The sequence below is a fragment of the Agelaius tricolor genome, unplaced genomic scaffold (assembly GCF_023055355.1).
Source record: "Agelaius tricolor isolate 1412-34295 unplaced genomic scaffold, bAgeTri1.0.p SCAF_5, whole genome shotgun sequence".
NCBI classification, from domain to species: Eukaryota; Metazoa; Chordata; class Aves; order Passeriformes; family Icteridae; genus Agelaius; species Agelaius tricolor.
In genome coordinates this window covers 2872065-2887522 of record NW_027269265.1, presented here as the reverse complement: position 1 = coordinate 2887522, position 15458 = coordinate 2872065, and the positions used below count along the sequence as shown (strand labels likewise).

Sequence of the window (15458 nt, the reverse complement as noted above, 5' to 3'; positions counted from 1 at the left end):
TTATATAAAAATTCAGTGTCCCTGTGAGGTGAAGAAAGGCTGTTTCATTGGATGGTTTGGGATGGAAGTGATTTAAAAAGGGACTTAAAGCACTTCCCTGTGAGGTGAAGAAAGGCTGTTTCATTGGATGGTTTGGGATGGAAGTGATTTAAAAAGGGACTTAAAGCACTTCTCATTCCACCTCCTGCCAAGGGCAGGGACACCTTCCAGAGACCAGGTTGTCCAAGCCCCATCCAAGCTCTCCTGGAACACTTCCAGGGATGGGGCAGCCACAACCTCTCTGTTAAGCTCTCAGCTATTTCAAGCTATGAGATACCAAGCTGGATTTGTTTTTTCTTTTTTTCTCTTCAAATTAATAATGTTTAAATGTTCGGGTGTTTTTATGTCTTGCTTTGAATCGGTACGAGCTGTGAAGCTTCAAAAGGCCTGGGAGTAACATTTGCTTTGGGATCAGTCTGGCACCACATTGCACCACTCAGCACATTAATCCTGAACTTGTGTGGCCACCTCAGCAAGCTTTTCCATCCAGGAATGCCACATTTCCATGCCCAGCTGTCCTGGGGAAGTCACTTCAGTTGCTTTGCTGCCACCAGCGCTGCTGCAAACGCTCCATTAGGGTGGTGCAACCTCACCTGTGCTGTTCTGCCCTCTTCCAAAAATGCTCATTTTTGGCTTCTGTCCTTCTCCTGCTCTCCGGGTGACTTTCTCTCGCCTTCTCACTTCCCTCCTTTCTTTCCCTCTCTATAGGCACCGATATTCTTTACATCGGCCCCGTCAAAGGTGAGCTCCACCTCAATAGGACTTTTGCCCTCTGCCTTTGGTCTCTTTGGCTGCACCCTTAGTTTATTTTCCTGCTCCTCTAAAACTTTTGACTTCCAAAATCTTTAAGCAACAGGTAATACCGGTAAGTCGGGGGCCACTCATGTCCCAGATGCCACAGAAACACAGGGGGCAGGAGCTTCCCGGTGTGGGAGACGTGAGTCTTTTCCCATCCTTTGGGCTGGAAGGAGTTTTCCATCAGTTTTGCTCTTGGAGAAGAGCCAAGAAAGAGGAGAGGGACAGGGAGAACAAGCAGCACAGCGTTTTCCCGTTGAGAAAAGATGAGAAGGGAAAGTTTTCCATCTGCCGGCTCCGGGTTTGCGCAGAGCCTGCGTGGCTGGGAGCAGGCAGGGCTTGGCCCGAGGCTAATTCCCGGCTTTTATTCCCCTCACTGGTAGGAAATATCTATTCAAGCCCAGGACTCTATAGCAAAACGATGACACCGACCTACGACGCCCACGACGGCAGCCCCCTGTCCCCCACGTCCGCCTGGTTCGGCGACAGCGCCCTGTCCGAGGGCAACCCGGGAATCCTGGCCGTGAGCCAGCCCGTCACCTCCCCGGAGTCCTTAGCCAAAATGTACAAGCCCCAGACGCTGCTCGATAAGGCCAAAATCAACCAAGGGTGAGTTCAGGAGATGAGGATTTGGGTTTGGTTTTTTTTTTTTTTTTTTTGGATGATTTTTTAATGGTGTTTTTGAGAGCGTCGTGGCGACTCCGCCGGAGCGTTCCGTGTGCGTTATCCCATGTTGGCAATCCACAGGTGGCTGGACTCGTCCCGATCCCTCATGGAGCAGGAGGTGAAGGAAAACGAGGCTTTGCTACTCCGATTCAAGTACTACAGCTTTTTTGACCTGAATCCAAAGGTACAGAGCTCCTTGTTCCGCTCCCATTCTGAATTTTCCATCCTTTGGAGCGAAGGATGCCTGATCTCTAACGTGCTGCTGTGTTGGTAAATCTCCCAAAGACCGTGGAAGTTTGAAAATTGGTTGTGCAGGCATCAAAGCCAGGATTTGTGCTCCATTGCACCAGGGGATTTAGGTGTTGCTAGAGGTGCTTAAAGAGTTCTTAAAGCCACTTCTTGTCAGTGGCAGAGGATTTTCAGTCTCGGATCATTGTGTCAAGATGATAGATCACAGAATCCCAGACTAGTTTGGGTTGCAATGGGCCTTAAAGACCATTTCATTCCAACCCTCTGCCATGGGGAGGGACAGCTTCCAGTGGATGGGGTGGTTTGTGTTGAGCTGGGCTCCTGGTTTTCCGAGCATTCCGCGTTTCTGTGCCGCAGTACGACGCGATCAGGATCAACCAGCTGTACGAGCAGTCCAAGTGGGCCATCCTGCTGGAGGAGATCGAGTGCACGGAGGAGGAGATGATGATGTTTGCAGCACTGCAGGTGAGACACAGCCCCAGACGCCCCTGGGTTGGGTTAGGCTTGGTTTTGTTCTCAGACTTCTCTGCTCATTAATCTGATAAACGAAATTAGGGAATCCCAACGTGGTTTGGGTTAGAATGGGCTGCAAAGCTCATCCAGTTCCAACCCCCTTCCACTATCCCAGGGTGCTCCAACCTGGTCTTGGACACTTCCAGTGATGGGGCAGCCACAGCTTCTCTGAGCAGCCTGTGCCAGGGTCTCACCACCCTCACAGCCAAGAATTCCTTCCCAACATCCCATCTAAACCATCCCTTCTTCATTTTAAACTCATATTTTAAGCCTCACCTTATCTCTGATGGGAGCTTGGCTTTTTCATGCTGGTAGAAGTTGGGTCATTTCCCATCTCCAGATCCTCACTTGAGTTTATGAGATAATTTAAATACTTGCCACTGATTATCCCTCATAAAAAAGAACTTGACCTGCTTTTACCAAACATGTTTATATGTATCTTAACTTCTGGTTTTGTCCTTCTTAACCCATCCCAAACGAACACGGGGTTACTGAACTGTGCCTTCCTGGCTCTCTGCCCCCAAACCAGCTGGGGATAATCTGTGGCTTTCCCAGAACTATTTATTTATCTGTTTTATGAAATGCTTTGTGTGATTTGGCATAAATGCTCCACCTGCTATTGACTTCATGGGAGGGATGGCAGGCCTTTGTTCCGTGTGGTCTGGCACACCTTGGAGCTGTAGGATGCTGAAATATCCCCCTCAGGAGCAGGGCTGCCTGCTCCAAGGGCCCCTCCCAGGAATAAAAAAGAGAGAAAAGCAGAAATATAATGGCTCAGTTTACATCCTAGTGCTCCAGAGTGGGTTGGGCACGGTTCTTCCTGTGAGATTTTATAGATGTTTTGGTTTTCTGGGGTGAAAGCAGATGCAAAGACATAGAATCCTACAATGGTTTGGGTTGGAATGGGCTTTAAAGGTCATCTTGTTCCACCCCCTGCCATGGGCAGGGACACTTCCACTATCCCAGGTTGTTCCAGCCCCGTCCAACTTGGCCTTGGACACTTCCAGGGCTGGGGAATCTTACCAATATCCATAAACACCTCGTGGGAGGCAGGAAAGGGGGTGGACAGAGGTGGCCAGTGGCAGGAGCAGAGGCCATGGACACAGCCTGGAACGTGGGAGGGTCCCTCTGCACATCAGGAAGCATCTTCATAGCAGGAGGGTGACTGAGCACTGGCACAGTTTGCCCAGAGAGGCTGTGGATTGTCCATCCCTGGAGTTACTCCAAAGCCAGGTGGATTTGGTCCTGGATAACAGCTCCAGGTGGCCCTGCTGGAGCAGGGAGTGAGACCAGGTGACCTCCAGAGGTCCCTTCCAACCCCAGCCTGGTGGAAAGAGCAGCTCTGCCCTATGGGGTCCAGTGATCTCCCTCAGGATCAGTGCCTGGAGGCTCCTTGGACTGGAACCATCCAGGATGGTCCTTCCTGACCCAGCAAACCCCCCCAGCATTTGCTGGCATCCGCTCCTGGTTCCCCGCTCTGATTCCCAAGCACGGTGGCTGTGTCACCATGGTCCCGTGGGATCCTGGGGCCACAGGAGCACCCAGGTGTGACCCTGGCCTTGCCTTGCAGTACCACATCAACAAGCTGTCCATCATGTCCTCGGAAAACCACCTGAACCACAGTGACAAGGACGTGGACGAGGTGGACGCCGCGCTCTCGGACCTGGAAATCACCCTGGAAGGTGGCAAGACGTCAACAATCCTGGTAAGGGAGTTTTTCCAGGCATCCAGCCTCACTTATTTCCTTTTTTTCTTCTCATTCTGATGAGAAAGTTGCCCACACCCCAGCAATATTTTCTTTAAAACACAGGGATTTTAGATACCAAGGGATAGTTCTGGAATGAGGGAATCCTGGGCAGCATCTGGAAGAGTCTTGGAGGAGCCAGGATTTTACTGATCCCCCCCCCCTGCACCAAGCCACCCTCCTGATGAAATAATGGAAAACTAAATGGAAATTAAGTGATTTTTTTATCCTCACTACTGACTTTCCCAAATTACTGAGTTTTCCACGTTGAGGTTCCTCTTCCACTGTTTCTAATTCACGTTTTACAGCACCTAAAGCAGCTGCTGGATTTTCAGAACTAATTTAGGCTTATGAAACCCTATTTTTATTAGACTGGATTTTAGCCTAGGTCTGTATTTCAGAGCATTTGGGGGTTTTCTTCTTGATATGTCATTTTAACACTGGTTTTCCACCTTTAAAAATATAAAGCCTGAAAATTAAAGTGCATTAAAAGGACTCAGTCCTGTCAGCCTTGGCCCAGCACAGCTTTTCCAGGCATTTTGCACATTTAAACCGTCTCTTTCCAACCCTAAAATCTGAAATTTTCCACTTTTACACTTCATATAATTTTTTAAGTGTTTATGGCAGATTTTTTTGAAGCTACATCCATCCTTAGATGCTTTATTGGCATTAACAACAGCAGAGCTTTGCAGTCTGAACCAGAAATAACAACAAATTTTTATCACCAAGACATATTTTCTAATTCCTTTTGCAAAACCAGATTTGAAACACATCAGTGAGGAACAGTCCCTGCCAGACAGGAGTGAAGAGGACAATGATTCATCCAAAAATCCCATCCCTTTCCGTAGGGCTTTGGAGCAGGAGCCATTTCCAGATGCATTCGAGTAATTGAATACAGATAATGGGCAATTACTGGATTGTTTGTTTAGATTCTGCATTTTTTTCCCTGTGGTATCTGTAAACAGTTTCTCATTGCAGACTGAAAGTAAACTGTCCTGCTACTGGAAGCTCCTGGAGCAATCCTCCCTTTCTTTCCCTTTCCCTCGAAATTTTTTTTTACTTCCAGCTCCTGGGAATTAAAAGGGAATTTAAACTCAATATTTTCAACATTTTGGGGGAGAAAAAAAAAAAAATCTTTCTAGGCTTAGAAATCCCAGTTAGTTTTCTGCAGAGGTGCCTCTTCCCCTTTTTGTTTGGAGCATCAGGAATAAGTGAAGGGAGGAGAAAATTCCCTGTGCAGCGGTGACCCTGGGCTGGGAATTGGCTCCAGCAGCAGCAGGAATTCCTCACAGAAAAATCAAACCTTGTCCTCTGCTTTCAAAACAGCAGAGCTGGGCCTTGCATTTTTCACTGCTGGGAAGTGGCTGGGGCTTTCTCAGGAGCAGTTTCACAGCCCCTAAGGCCTGATGGTGCTCCTGGTTTCCTCCCCTGCACCACATCCCTTCCCTGCTGATCCCACTGCTCCCAGTAACTGGGATAATCTTTGATTTCCAGGGTGACATCACTTCCATCCCAGAGCTCGCTGACTACATTAAAGTCTTCAAGTAAGTGCTGATGGGAAGAGCTGCTTGTGGAACTGGTAATGGCTGTGAATAATTAATGGTCCTGCCTCTTAATTTCCTTTTATTTTTATCTCACTGCCTTACGATATTCAAAATATTCAATACTTAAGTTAATTGGTTCTTAAATACAAAATTCAAGGTGTTTTCCTGCTCTGGTGCATCCTATAGCCAGCAGTGTGTGCTTGGATGTTTCTTTAACACATTTAATGCCCAGGAGAACACAAACCATCCTAAAATGAGGAGTGAAACCCAAAAACCTCCCTCAAAGAATTCTCCTGGTCTGCAGGAGGCTGGAGGAATTCTATCCAGCCAGGATTCCAGTCTCTCCATGCCAAAAGGAGCAGGTTAAGCTGATTCTGCCCCTCTCCCAGCTTGCTCAGGATTTAGGGTTTTTTTTTTAGCTTGCTTTGACTTGGTTGGTGGTTCATGGAAACCGGGAGCGGCAGCGTCTGCACTTGGAGGAACATTTTTGGCAGCCACCACCATCTTTTGCAATTTATTGCCTGCTGCAATGGAAGTTCTGGAAGCTGGAAACACTGGTGGGATTTCACAGCAGAGCTGCAGGGTAGTGCTGGTGGGGGGAATAAAGCTGCAGACAGTGAAGTAGCTCTGGAACAAACCTTTATTTTATGAATTGTTTGGTTCTGGAGCCAGAACCTGGCACTCTCTGCTCTGCAACCCCTTCTCCCTCTCCAGAGGTGAATTAATGAGGTCTCTGCCTCTGTCTGGGCTTGTGGTCTGCCTTAGCTGGGATGAAGTTTCAAGGCTGTGCCCAGCCCCTCAGTGGGTGTTTTTTCCCTCCCTTGAACAAACAAACAAACAAAAAACTTGTTCTTCCCCTTGATCTGCTGATTTGCCAATCAAATTAGGCACCACTCCGGGAGCTAATTGCCTGCAAATTGGATCACCAGGGGATGGAGCAGCCAGAAGCTGCTGGTTCCTCACTCAATGCAAGCCCTGAACCCTGGGGTTGGGGTTTGAGGCTGTCAGATTGAACACAGAATTCTGTTTGCTCCTAAAAATGGGGCTCAGATGGTGTTTTAGTGCCAGAAACCCAGTGTGAGTGGTGCAATGTTTGGAGCTGTCCCAGCTCTGGATGTGCCTCTTGTCACACTTCAGCTGGGGAGGAGAACTGGGGGAGCAGTGCATGTCCCTTGTATTTCATATATTTAACTCCATATATTTACTTTTAAATGTGTCCCAGCGTGTGCCTGGTGTGGCTGTAGAGATTTGGAATGGTTCTCTCTCCCCTGCCAGCCAGGTTACTGCCCTTGCCAGCTAAAATCACAGAATTCCAGAGTGTTTGGGGTTGGGATGGACTTCAAAGATCATCCTGTTCCAACCCCCTGCCATGGGCAGGGACACCTTCCACTGTCCCAGGCTGCTCCAAGCCCTGTCCAGCCTGGCCTTGGGCACTGCCAGGGATCCAGGGGCAGCCACAGCTGCTCTGGGCACCCTGTGCCAGGGCCTCCCCACCCTCACAGAGAAGGATTGCTTCTTAATATCCCATCTAAAATACTCTCAGCAGCTGTTTCTGAGAGGAAAACATGAGAAATGCATGAGAGGCTGCAGATCCAGCCTTAGAATAAGGTTTAGAAATCAGGGAAGGTTAAAATATTCTGATACTTGAGGCTCTGTAAAGGCTCTGAGCTTGTGTTGGGATGAGTTCAAGGTGCTTCACTTTGCAGGGCCACCAGTTCTCCTGCAGAATTGAGCAAAATCCATGCTTTCTGTAGAAAAGAAGGGACCCTTTTGTGCTGTGGAGTGTTTAAAAAGAAAACAAGGAGCGCACTCAGGCGTGTGCGTGACTGACACGTCCTTGGAAGTGCTGCTTCCCCCAGAGCCTGAGCAGAGTGGTTCCAGTTTCATGTGGTGCCTGGAGAGGCAGATTTTGCAGTGATTCATGGACTCCTCTGTTTTTGTAGCACAGTCCTCCAGCTCCCCCCACCTTGCCCCAAATTATCTCCCTGGGATTGAAGAGTCCAAACTTGGAACTGGAGCTCAACTCCTTGAGCCAGCAGTGCAGGAAAGGCTGAGCCCCCCAGGCAGGAGTGGGAATAACCCAGGCTGCTGACAGCTGCTTGCCAGGGCTGAAATTCTGAGGAAACACTGAGGTTTCCTGGGGAGCAGCTTGTTCCAGGAGCTCAGACCAAGTGAGATGTCCCCCCCACGTATCCTGCAGGCCCAAGAAGCTGACGTTGAAAGGCTACAAACCCTACTGGTGCACCTTCAAAGATACCTCCATCTCCTGCTACAAAAGCAAAGAGGAATCCAACGGGACCCCTGCTCACCAGATGAACCTGAGAGGTAAGAGAAGCACAAGGCTGGGCTAAGAGAAGCTGCTTTTTATTCCAGGAATAGGCTGCTCCTCCTGCATCTTGTTTTCCCACTGCTTTATCGCCTCGGAATTCCATCCCAGGGTTGGGTAAAGGTGTGTAAAGGAATGAGGGGGCTGGGTTTGACATCGTGGCACAGACTTGGAGCTCTGAGTGTGATTATGTGTGATCCCACAGGGAAGCACCACCAGCCCCCCAGTACCTTGGGAAGAGAGCTTGGAGAACCACAGAATGGTTTGGGCTGGAGGGGACCTTCCAAACCTTGTTCCAGCCTTCCACCTGCCCTTCTCCTTTTTGTCAGCTCTCCAAAGGATTGCACTGACTGCCACAGCAGAAACTGGAAAGAACAGACCATTTTCTTCCTCTGCTGCCTTTATTTCTCCTCCTCTCCCTGCTGCTGGTTGGGAGCAGCTTCACTCCAGAGCTGAAATTCCTGTGGTGGCTGCCTGTCCTTATGTCAAGTGAAACATTCCTGCTCCAGCAGCCACGGAGCTGCAGTGAGCTTGTGTGTTCTCCCCGTGGATGCAGGAGCAGGGGGGATGCCAGGTGACCTCAGGCTGCTGTGGGAGCAAGGCCTGGCCCCCAGGACCCTTCTGGGAGCTTTTGACAAATCTGCTGTGATGGCATTTTCAGAAATCTGGGAGGCGGCGTTGGCGCGGCGCCCGCGCTGCCGTGGCGGGGCCGGTTCATCACCCCTGTGTTTACACAACCCCTTGGAATTCTCTCCAGGCACCAGGAGCAGGATGCTCACAGCCAAATCATGGAATCCCTGAATTTGGGGTTGGGTTGGAAGGGGCTTTAAAGCCCATCCAGTTCCACCTCGCTCCCACAGGCAGGGACACCTTCCACTAAACTGGGATGGTCCAAGCCCCACCGAGCCTGGCCTGAAACACTTCATGGCATCCCATCATTCATCAATAACATAGAAGGGTTTCAGGGTGAGAGTCAACACCTTTCCAGTCACCTTTCATGAAGATTTTGGGGTATTTGCCAGCCATGGGATCCATTTCTGATTCCAGGCAGGATCCAGGAGTTCTATGGTTGCACATTTGCTTTGGCTTCATTGCTTTCAGATCAGGTCTTGCTTTTCTCCCCCATTTTCCTGACACTTGGAAAAGGGACATCTGACAGGTTTTTCTGTGTGGAGTGTTCATCCCATCAGAGGTGTGGGACAAACCTTTGGCAGCACTGAGATGCCACCGGAGACCCTTGGGTCAGGGAGCTTTGCCCTTTCTTTTCCTCTTTTCACTTTCTTTGCCACTTTTTAAATCATCATTCCTCACACCCCTGCTAAACACCACCTCCCTCATTGCAGGATGTGAAGTTACCCCTGATGTGAACATCTCTGGTCAGAAGTTCAACATCAAACTCCTGATTCCAGTGGCAGAGGGGATGAACGAGATTTGGCTGCGCTGTGACAACGTAAGTTCATCTCTTGGGCTGGCCACCTCTTCAACCTTTTCCCACCATCCTGCCCAGGGGCTGTTCTTTAAAAAACAAATAGAAAATGCTCCCACCTGTCTGATCTCAGCATTCCAAATGTGCTCCAAGTCACCTGTGAGTTCATGTGGGATTCACATTCTGTGAACCTGAGAGAAGCAGTGAGAGAAGCAAAGAACAATCAAAACAATTCTTATCTCATTTGCTGCTCCTGTGTTGTGCCAAAGCAGAATGCAGTGTGGAGATTGTTTACCCAAAGTGATGGTGTTTTGTTTCCTTGGCCTATCAGGGCCAAGGGCAAGTGCAGACTGTTGGTCAGGAGACAGTCACGAGATTCTGGGCAGTTGAGTTGAGTGGGGTGCTTGTGCAGATTCAGTTTAGATGTAATGTAATATAGTGTAATATAATATAGAATAATACAGTATAATAAAGTAATTAATTAGCCTCCTGATAAGATGGAGTCAGATGCATCATTTCTCTCCCCTTGTCAGGGGTTGCCTGCTTTTCCTATAAGTTCAGAGCAGAAAATCAGCTTTGGCTTTGTCATGTGGTTTTTGGCCACGCGTTGGTTGGGTTCCTGCCTGTCTTTGTGCATGCTGGAATCTCCCGAGGCTGGGAGGGGAATGAGGTCTCCATGGGGTGTTTTTTGAGGTGTCTGGTGGCCCCTCCATGGCTGTGACAGACACATGTCCCTGTTTTGGGGGGCAGGAGACACAGTATGCCAGCTGGATGGCCGCCTGCCGCCTGGCCTCCAAGGGCAAGACCATGGCCGACAGCTCCTACGGCATGGAAGTGCAGAACATCCTGTCCTTCCTGAAAATGCAGCATTTGAACCCAGACCCGCAGCTGATCCCAGAGCAGATCAACACTGACATCAACCCCGAGTGCCTGGTGTCTCCTCGCTACCTGAAGAAGTACAAGAACAAGCAGGTAGGTGCTGCTGGTGGCCTTGGCTGGGCTGGACACGCGTCCCGGCGGTGGCTGGTGTTTAACACGGCGTGGTTTGGATGTTTTGGATGTCCTCACTCACTGGGATGCACGTGGTTACTAAAAGGAGGTGGGACTGAAGGGTGTGGTTTGGATCCAGCACCCGGGGATGGCACCCAGCACCGGGATTCTGCCACGCGCTGTGTGAAGAGCACGGACACGGCAGGGAACCTTCAATTGGAAATGCATTCGAAATTGGGTGATGTTTCTTTTAAACACATTCTGGGAATGGTTTGGCCCCTGCTGATGATGGTTTGGCTCCAGCTGCCCCATCTCTGCCCGGTGCTGGGGTTAAAACCCCTTCCCCTGCACAGAATCCATGGAGAAATCCCTGGGATCAGCGGAGTTGCAGTTGCTTGCAGTGCTTTATCCACACTTGGCTGTAACACGGTTTGCATATTTCTCTCTTTGCTTTTCCACTGCTTCCAAATGCCAGTCCTTGGAACATTGCTTTGGTTTTGAGTTGCTGTGACTCGTGCTTGAACTCCATCCACGCTCCATCCCATCCCTGCCTGACAGGGCTGAACTGTTCCGCTCTGGGAATAAATGCAGGATTCTCTCAAAGAGAATTCTATGTCAGAACAGCAGCAAAAATAAGGAAAGCATTGCTTCGTGGCCTTTTGGTGACTTAAATCCTTCAGGCTGCTGGCTGGGGCTGGATATGATTTCTCCAAGCCCAGAAGAAGGCTGCAAGTCAGAGAAGCCGGAAAAATATAACTTTTTATTGGCACAGCACGATGATTTCCTGGCAGTGGAGTTATATTTTATATAGCCCTTATTATTCTCCTGAATAAGCCTTTATATCCCCTTGGATGGAGGAGAGGCTGCATAAATATACTATTTTAACATACATATATAGATAGATATATTTCTATATATAAAATACTTTCTAGGTTTCTGGGAAAACAGAGGCACCTGGAAAAATATTAGCTTGGAAAACTTGCTTACTGTGCAGGTATCCTGGTTATAAAAATAAAATCCATGGAATTGTGGGGATGAGCACGATGGGGATGATCCCAGTCAGGATGTGGCCATGGTGTGGACACCAGGGCCCTCACAGGCATCAGCTAAGCAGTGGATTTAGGATTTTCCTTGGTGGCCAGAGGCAAAGCTTGGAGCAGCAGAGGATGTTTGCTGAGAGGAATGAGGGATGGAGGCTGCAGGAATGTCAGGAATTTGACCACAAGGGTCCTTCTGAGGCACAGGGAAGGAGGGGGAGGAGGAGGAGGAGGCTGTGCAGCCCACAGGAGGTGCTGGAATGGGAATTGGCTGTGGGTTTATGGAGGCTCTGGGTCCTCACCAGCCCCAAACCCACTGGGGTGATGTTTGTCTTCACGTGCAGCAGCGTAGGGTTGGCAGGTTGGGATTGGAAGCACTAAATCCTAAGTGAAAATAAACAAGAACTGACCCAAAATAGGGATTTTCAGAGCTCCCAGGTGCCCTGCCAGAGTTTGGTGTCAGAGCCAGCTGGGGCAGACACATCTCTGAGAAGCACAGCTGATGTTCCCTTCATCTGCTTGTTATCCCAAGCAGCATCCCAATCATTTCTCCACGTATCCCAAACAGAAGGATCTGCTGAGCTCAGGGTGAGCCCCTGAGCTTCCTCCAGAGCTTCCCCAGCCAGAGTGGCCTTGAGTTTGTGCAGAGATGTGGAGAGGACAGTGAGGCCATGAACCCATCTCTGAACTGGCAGCTTCACCTCCCCTTCACCTCCCAGCAGGAATCACAGAATGTCCTGAGTGGGAAGGGACCCACAAGGATCAGAGTCCAGACCCCCCAACAATCCCACCCTGGGCATCCCTGGCAGTGCTGCCCAAACCCCCCTGGAGCTCTGGCAGCCTCGGGGCTGTGCCCATTCCCTGGGCAGCCTGGGCAGTGCCAGCACCCTCTGGGGGAGGAACCTTTTCCTGAAATCCATCCCAAACCATTTCAGGACCAAAACCATCTCTCACAACGCCAGGGCCCAGCTGGGATCACTGCAGTGCCCCAGCAGGGCCAGCGTGAGCGGTGACTCTCTGCTCGCTTGTCCCTGCTCACATTCCCTTTGGCTGCTTTTCCACCTAAGGAATTGTGCATGTGGTTTGTTTTGGTTTTTTGGTTTTTTTTGCTTGAACTTTGGTTTGCAGTTAATTTACACTTTTTCTTTGCTTTGTTGCCATATTTCTGATTGCTTTTTTTTCTTTCTGCCTCCTTTTCTTTTTTTTATTTTTTCATTTCGCCTTGCCATCTTCAGCCAGGCTATGTAAGAGACTTGGTAAGTGACAGCAACAATAAAATTAAGATAAAATAAATTTAATCTAGAACCCCTTTGGTTTAGAGAGCAGTGGTGAAAGCACTAACAAAACCTGCACCCTCCCCATGACACTTGGGCCCTGGTAGGTTTTTATAACAGTCCCCAGTGATTTATGGGGTGAAACTGGAAACCCTACAGAAAATTTGCCTTGTTGTTCGCTCACATCCTTAAAGTTCCCGAGAGCATGAGTGGGAATGTGAACATCTCTGGTCAGACAGCTCTGATCTATATTTGCTTTCCTGTATCTGGAGATGGGAAGCTCCACGTGGGCTCTGAGCAGTGAGAGCTGAAACAAAACCTCAGGGGAGGAATTATCGATATTCCGCGCTCGGATCCGCGGCGGCTCCGCGGCCGCTCCCGCGCGCGTGGCAGCGGAGGTGGCACCCAGGTCCCCTGTCCCCTGACCCCGCTGTGTCTCGCCGCCCGCAGATCACGGCGCGCATCCTGGAGGCTCACCAGAACGTGGCCCAGATGAGCCTCATCGAGGCCAAGATGCGCTTTATCCAAGCCTGGCAGTCGCTGCCCGAGTTCGGCATCACGCACTTCAACGCGAGGTGAGCGGGGCTGGGCTGGGCTGGAGGAGTTTCCTTCATGGATACAGGGAGTGGGTTAAATACCCTGGAATCATCTTGGAATGGGTTGGGTTGGGTTAGGTTGGATTGGGTTGTGTTGGGCTGGGCTGGGTTGGGTTGGGTTGCATTGGGTTGTGTTGGGTTGCATTGGGTTGGGTTGGGTGGTGTGGCTTTGGATGGGGTTGAGTTGGGTTGCATTGGGTTAGGTTAGGTTGGATTGCCTTGGATTGGGTGAGGCTGGGTTGTGTTGGATTGGGTTTGGTTGGGTTGGGTTGCATTGGATTGGATTGGGTTGAGTTAGGTTGCATTGGGTTGGGCTGGGTTGGGTTTGGTTGGGTTGGATTGCCTTGGGTTGGATTGGGTTGCGTTGGGTTGGGTTGTGTTGCTTTGGATTGGGTTGAGTTGGGTTGGGTAGTGTTGTTTGGAAGGGAGGTCCCTTCCAGCCTTCCTCAAAGTTCATCTCATTTCAACCCCCTGCCGTGGGCAAGGACGTGCACATCCTTGGCCGGGGAAATCGTGCTGCAGCTGAAATTAAAAGCATGAGCTGCTGTGATTTATAAAAATGATTTTACAAGTAAACTCAGCTGCTGGATTTGTGTGTCTCACCTGCTTTTCTCAATCCCTGTGCCAGGTTCCAGGGTGGGAAGAAGGATGAGCTGATCGGCATCGCCTACAACCGGCTGATCCGCATGGACGCCAGCACGGGCGACGCCGTCAAGACCTGGCGCTTCAGCAACATGAAGCAGTGGAATGTCAACTGGGAGATCAAAATGGTGAGATGTGCCTGACACCCTGTCCTCTCCCCTGCTCCTGTCAGTGAGACAGGAACCACTCCTGGAGTCCTGGAATCCCAAATGGGTTGGGAGGGACCTTAAAGCTCATCTTGTTCCAACCCCCTGCCATGGGCCTTCCACTACCCCAGGTTGCTCCAAGCCCCATCCAGCCTGGCCTTGGACACTTCCAGGGATTCAGAGGCAGCCACAGCTTCTCTGGGCATGCTCACCACCCTCACAGCCAGGAATTCCCAGTTCCCAATCTCCCACCCATCCCTGCCCTCTGGCACTGGGAGCCATTCCCTGGCTCCTGTCCCTCCATCCCTTGTCCAAAGTCCCTCTCCAGCTCTCCTGGAGTCCCTTTAGGCACTGGTGGAGTTGTGTATGACCCTTAAGAAAAAACCCCAAATCTTTCTCTCCTGTAGCCAGGAATTATTTTCTCCATTCTCTGAACCCCACACAATTAAGTGAAGTGAAACCTCAGCACTGATGCTTGGGATCCATTCTAACCCATAACACAAATATACAGGGCCTTATCCATACTAAAATTCCTTTCATTTGCTGTGCAACTCAGACTTTCATGTAAATAACAAACAAGACTGTGTAGTTACTTCCCCAGGCTCTAAGATGGGCTTTCCCCCTGCTGTTACATTTGGATGCACAAATTTTTGGGCTCCTTTTTGGCAGAACACACAATTAAAACTGCCAGGGATACGTGAGGGCTGTTCTCCTGCAGTTTTGCAGCTCATTAAGAGTCACTGGAAAAATTATTCAGCGTCCCCCTCTGCCTCAGAGTCATTGTTTTGACTCAGTTGCAAGCCCAGATATCCCAATTATCCAGCTTGGATACTCTGCTGGGAATCCCCATCCCTCCTGCAGAGCTGTCAATGATGGGGGGACAAAAAGAGAATGAGCATCAGTAAATGAATGTTTTGTTCAGTCACTCCAAAATGAGCTCCCCCAGCCCCCATAAGGTATTTCAGTGGCCAAAATTCAACTTAGAAAACCAAGGAAGAGTGGAAAGAAAGCCCAGACTTCAACAGGTCTGTGCCCAATCCCTGTTCTCTGGAAGCAGGGAAAGTGTGGCCACGTGCTCACCATGGAGAGGTGGAAACACACTGGGGGATTGTTTCTGAGTCATGGGGGAATACAAGGGGTAATGGGAATTTAAATAAATAAATGAATGGATAAACAAATAGAAAACAATACAAAAGGCAACAAAAGGTATTTCAGTATCTAAATATTTGAATAAGAGTCATAGGATATTTAAAGGGGGAAGGAATTCATAAGGATCCTCAAAGCCAAATTACCATTCACAGAATCCCAGAAGGGTTTGGGTTGGGAGGGCCCTTAAAGATCAACTCATTCCACCCCTGCTGTGGGCAGGGACACCTTCCACTCTCCCAGGCTGCTCCAGGTCCTGTTAAACCCGGCCTGGGACACTTCAGGGATCCAGGGACAGCCACAGATACTCTGGGCAACCAGAGGA

The 15458-nt window shown here is 49.7% G+C and overlaps 1 protein-coding gene across 5 annotated transcripts in view; it reads left to right on the top strand.

Moving 5' to 3' along the window:
* Nucleotides 1–15458, top strand: part of FERMT2 (FERM domain containing kindlin 2) — a 51708-nt gene that overhangs the window by 34161 nt on the left and 2089 nt on the right. For 2 of the 5 annotated variants that reach the window (XR_011679079.1, XM_071426111.1), the window contains exons 4-15: nucleotides 748–780; nucleotides 1218–1443; nucleotides 1582–1684; nucleotides 2107–2214; nucleotides 3833–3967; nucleotides 5501–5550; nucleotides 7751–7875; nucleotides 9220–9326; nucleotides 10053–10274; nucleotides 12565–12585; nucleotides 13054–13178; nucleotides 13828–13969. Coding sequence is in view for 4 of the 5 variants with exons in the window: in XM_071426111.1 (XP_071282212.1) it covers nucleotides 748–780; nucleotides 1218–1443; nucleotides 1582–1684; nucleotides 2107–2214; nucleotides 3833–3967; nucleotides 5501–5550; nucleotides 7751–7875; nucleotides 9220–9326; nucleotides 10053–10274; nucleotides 12565–12585; nucleotides 13054–13178; nucleotides 13828–13969 (1397 nt within the window). In the remaining variant the exon portion in view is untranslated. The remainder of the gene's footprint in view (nucleotides 1–747; nucleotides 781–1217; nucleotides 1444–1581; nucleotides 1685–2106; nucleotides 2215–3832; nucleotides 3968–5500; nucleotides 5551–7750; nucleotides 7876–9219; nucleotides 9327–10052; nucleotides 10275–12564; nucleotides 12586–13053; nucleotides 13179–13827; nucleotides 13970–15458) is intronic. The other 3 variants (XM_071426113.1, XM_071426112.1, XM_071426114.1) reach the window with 3 other exon arrangements.